Source organism: Gymnoscopelus braueri (genome assembly GCF_963280865.1).
Source record: "Gymnoscopelus braueri genome assembly, chromosome: 5".
Classification (NCBI taxonomy): Eukaryota; Metazoa; Chordata; class Actinopteri; order Myctophiformes; family Myctophidae; genus Gymnoscopelus; species Gymnoscopelus braueri.
Genome location: NC_137606.1, coordinates 57,943,389 through 57,948,290, shown reverse-complemented (window position 1 = coordinate 57,948,290; position 4,902 = coordinate 57,943,389). Strand labels below are relative to the sequence as shown.

Here is a 4,902-nt window from a genome sequence, read left to right as displayed (position 1 = left end):
TACACTGTCTCTCTGTATTCTATGATCCTATAGTTTACTGAGACACTACACTGTCTCTCTGTATTCTATGATCCTATAGTTTACTGAGACACTACACTGTCTCTGTATTCTATGATCCTATAGTTTACTGAGACACTACACTGTCTCTCTGTATTCTATGATCCTATAGTTTACTGAGACACTACACTGTCTCTCTGTATTCTACTGAGACACTACACTGTCTCTCTGTATTCTATGATCCTATAGTTTACTGAGACACTACACTGTCTCTGTATTCTATGATCCTATAGTTTACTGAGACACTACACTGTCTCTCTGTATTCTTTGATCCTATAGTTTACTGAGACACTACACTGTCTCTGTATTCTATGTATGTGTTTATCTTGTTTATTGTAAGTCACTCTGGATAAAGAGAGTCTGATAAATGTCTACATAGTAAAGTGTTGGATAGTAAAGTTTAAAGCAGGTTAGTGACCTCTGCCTGTCTGTCTGTTTGTCTGTCTGCCTGTCTGTCTGTCTGCCTGTCTCTCTAACAGCAGGAGAAGAGAGTGTTCACTCTGTTCCACCGACAGCTGTTCTGTTGGATTGACGGGTGGATTGAACTGACCATGGATGACATCAGAGCCATGGAGGCGGAGACTCAGAAACAACTGGATGAGGTTAGACTGATGACTGAAGAAAAGAGGGGACGTCCGCACACCGTTTAACAACTCTTTTCCTGACAAAAACGTTTATAAACGTTTTTTTTAAAATATATATATATATATTTTTTCTAATTTCTCAAATTATTCTTTATTTTTGGGGTTCTTCCGTTTTTCCGTTCTTCACAAAGAACCAGGAGATAACGCGATCCAAAGATTTGCTGCTCCATTCACTTCAATGTTAAAAAATAAACGGAGAAATAAATTCACATTTTTCCTATATTTTACCATGTATTTTTGAGTGAAATTCAAATTTTCAAACATCAAACAACAAATGTCAACGAGGTCGTGATGACCTCTTGACATTCCACTCTATGAACTGTGTATTAGCTATAATAGTATAATGTTGTCGTTCCAGATGAGAGAGAAAGGTGAATACAGAGGGATGGGTTTAAGTGATTGACCTCCTGACCTCAAACACTGTGAGTACCAGATGTTTATTAAAGTAATACTAGGTCACTTTTTACAAAAAAAAACTAAAATAATTTTGTATCTTTTGTGAGTGTCAAATGTTTCACATCAACACCCACTCCATGAATTTAACCCCCAAAAGCCTTTTAGAAACATCTTTTCTATTGAAAGGGCATGGTGAGCCGCAGAGGTGGAAAAAGTACTCAAATTCTTTACTTAAGTAAAAGTACCAATACTGCAATATAGAAATACTCTGTTACAAGTAAAAGTCCTTGATTCAAAATGTACTTGAGTAAAAGTACAGAAGTATTGGCATCAAAATGTACTTAAAGTACCAAAAGTAAAAGTACTAAAATGTTTGAAAATAGCAGATCTACAAGCTCACAACGCGTCGCGATGCGACGCGTTGTGAGCTTGTAGATCTGCTGTTTTCAAATAGCCTCGGTATAAAATAGGGCTAAAGTGGTTAATGTTAATGTTTTATAATGTAATAATTTATATCTGCAAAGTAACTAGTAACTAAGGTTTCCAAGTAATTGTAGTGGAGTAAAAGCACAATATTTGCCTCTGAGATGCAGTGGAGTAGAAGTAAAAGTATTGGAAATTGGAAATACTCAAGTAAAGTACAAATACCTCAAAGTTGTACTTAAGTAAATGTACTTAGTTACTAAACCTCATTGTGTCATTGTGTCTCTACTTGCAAGACGAGGTCCTGGAGAGAAGAGAAGACCACCCTGTCCTCCAGGACCGAACCCATGGACCACCTGGAGAAGAGCTGACATCTACATCTCCCTGTACTAGAGAAGAGTTTAGAGCTACCGCTGTAACAGCAGTTTACATTAGGGGCGATACTTTCTCCCGCGATAAATAATCGATACACTGCCGGTTTTTTTTTTTTTTTTTTTAAGTTTGTGATACGTTGTTTTTCCTACTCTGTATTTGTGTAATGATGATTTTGAACTGTTTGGTGCTATTTTATGTGTTTATGGATTGAATACAAGGACTATCGTGATTATATCGTTGGTGAATTTTCATGCAATATATCGTGATATCGCAATATATCGATATTTTCAGATATCGTGATATATCGTTGGTGAAATTTCTTGCAATATATATCGAATATCGTGATATCGCAATATATCGAACATCGTCGAATATCTTGATATATATTGTTATCGTGGGCCTAATATTGTGATATATATCGTATCGTGAGGTACCCATATCGTCCCACCCCTAGTTTACATCTACCACTATAATAACATAATAACAGTTTACTCAGTCCCCACTAATAGAGTCAGAATAGTGAAGCAGCTCAGGCTCCTATCTTGCCTCATACCCCTGATGCCTAAAGTTTTTTTTTTTTTTTTTGGAAAAACATTTGAACTCATCGGGTGCCAAAACCGTAATATTACGTGTTTTCAAAGAGTAGCGCTTTGGTGCTGAAACCGTAAAATTACGAGTTATCAGTCTTTTTTTTTTTTTTTTCCCACACGGGAGGGGCTAGAGCAGCTCTGGAATCACCCGTGGTGATTCTGAGAAGGAAGGGACAGATCACTGTGCCAAAAAAACATGGCTCCCCATCCGCTTCCATTCTATCTCCTTCTCTAAAACCCCTATAACTCCCAAACTTTTTACGTTGGGGAAAAACGACTCATTTTGTATGCACGATCGCTGCGCCATTGTGACCCGCGTGAGAGATGTTATCGTTCCAGGCGTTAGCCAGGACCATCGTGCAAAATGTACGCATGCTTTATTTCACATGGAATGCATAAACAGCGCCGCGCAGCTCAACGGTGAGATTTCTGCCACCGAACGTATTTATAAAATTATGGCACCCAATGTGTTAAAATGGTGAAAATAGCTACAGCGACACGTTGTGAGCTTGTAGATCTGCTATTTGAACTACGGGGCCCTTAGAACCCAAGCCCCCCAAACCTTTTAGCCGGACACCCAACAGAGAAATGTGGTGTCTCTCCCCGAGACCCAAGCGTATACAGAACACAATATGAGCCTCATCACTTAAGCCCTGTTTAAGAGTGAAAATAGCTGATCTACAAGCTCACAACGCGTTGTGTTGTGAGCTTGTAGATCAGCTATTTTCCCTATTTAATACACGTTTTTTCTCTTTTTAAATAAATAGCGTTAAAGGTAGGGTAAGTGATATATATATATATATATATATATTTGTTTTGGTATTTTTTTGTTAAAGAGGTTAAAGTACTATAATGTATTAATAATGAATTGCATTTTTATAGCGCTTTTCCAAGTGCTCAAAGCGCTTTACAATGGTTCATTCATTCATGCAGGGGGGGGACATTGGGAGGTGGAGCGGCGAACAGTCGACGCCAGCGTCCCCACTTTTCCCACATTCACACACCAATGGTGGCAAGCGAGCGCCGACCGAATCATTGGAGGCGATGTAGGGTTCAGTGTCTTGCCCAGGACACTTCATGTCATGTGGTCAGGAGGAGCCGGGATCCGAACTGCCGAACCACGGATCATTGGACGACCTGCTCTACCTCCTGAGCCACAGCCGCCCTATACTATATGATGATTACTATACTGTGATAGTAATCATTGCTACAGAGCGTTTGTTCGGTCACAGGGGTCTCTCCAGCTCTTTAGTAAACACAATATAGTACATTTTCAGGTAGGTGACACATTTTAAGCCAATCAGGAGAGAGCACTGAAAATGCTTTTTCTGTTTAATAAAGAGCTGGAGAGATATTGGAGACTCCTTATATGGACAGGACACTATAGTAACGAGTACTATCAGAACATAGACCCATTTTGCAATTATTTGAATAATTGCAAATCACTTACCCTACCATTAAGGATATTTTTAATTTTCTTCTTGGTGGAACTTTCAGATTTTTGTATTTTTTTCTTTTGAAATAATCTTTGTTTTAAAAATGGTTGGAAAGTGGATGTTTTTCCTGCTTTGAAATTGAGTCTATGTAGGAAGTAAAAGTTCATATGAATGGTCTGTAGTCTCGCTGTTTTACCCCTGCTGGTGTCAGAAAGAAACGTTCTCCATTCAAGTGGATGGGTTTTTGACGAACTTTAGACATGATTTTCTTACCTTAATAAACATTGTCATAAATGCTATATCTCTGCTGTCCGGCAGGAACCAGCTAACTCCAAAATGCTCATTTTGCAGGAAATGAAAAAAAAAAAAAAAAAAAATGGAGTTAGGAGGTTTTGTTCATCATTGATAAGAACAGCTGAATGGACCTCCAAGCTCACAATGAGGTTGGAGGTCAAAAGGGAGTCAGCTGGAGTCAGCTAAACCAGCTAACTCCACCTTTGCTGGACTTAGCTGGTTTAGCAGAAAGTTTGAGGATCCAATGGAGTTAGCTGCTTTTGTCAGAAGCACTTTTTAATACTTTTCATTGGTTCAATATTTTTTTTACCAACACACAGACGTAAAGGGTGTTCAATAGCACTGATTTATGGGGGAAAAAAATGCAAAAGCGGAAAAATGGAGTTAGCTGGTTCCTGCTGGACAGCAAGCTTCCAGTCGCTAGTTTAAAGTATACCTGGTTCTCACCTTAGCACCTCCCACCTGAACCAGTCCCTCCGCCTCCTGTCTTAGTCCCACCTCCTCCTCATGCCCACACCTGTTCTGTTGTGTTATGATAATGAGGGGGAGGGTATATTTCTACTGCGTCATCAAAGTGCTGTTTTTCTATTGGCACGTTTGACCCTCTAGGTTTCAGCCTCCAGGAAGAAACTCCAAATAGTCAGAGAAGACATAAAACACCATAAAAACACCACCAGGGGGCTTAAT

At 39.1% G+C, this 4,902-nt stretch overlaps 1 protein-coding gene across 1 annotated transcript in view; it reads left to right on the top strand.

Annotated features, from left to right (window-relative positions):
* Window positions 1-4,098, top strand: part of LOC308086059 (phosphatidylinositol transfer protein beta isoform-like) — an 18,214-nt gene extending 14,116 nt beyond the window's left edge. Inside the window, exons 10-12 of the mRNA XM_080429399.1 lie at window positions 537-659; window positions 1,060-1,123; window positions 1,817-4,098. Coding sequence (XP_080285525.1) covers window positions 537-659; window positions 1,060-1,104 — 168 coding nt within the window. The 3' untranslated portion in view covers window positions 1,105-1,123; window positions 1,817-4,098. The remainder of the gene's footprint in view (window positions 1-536; window positions 660-1,059; window positions 1,124-1,816) is intronic.
* Window positions 4,099-4,902: the final 804 nt, after the last annotated feature.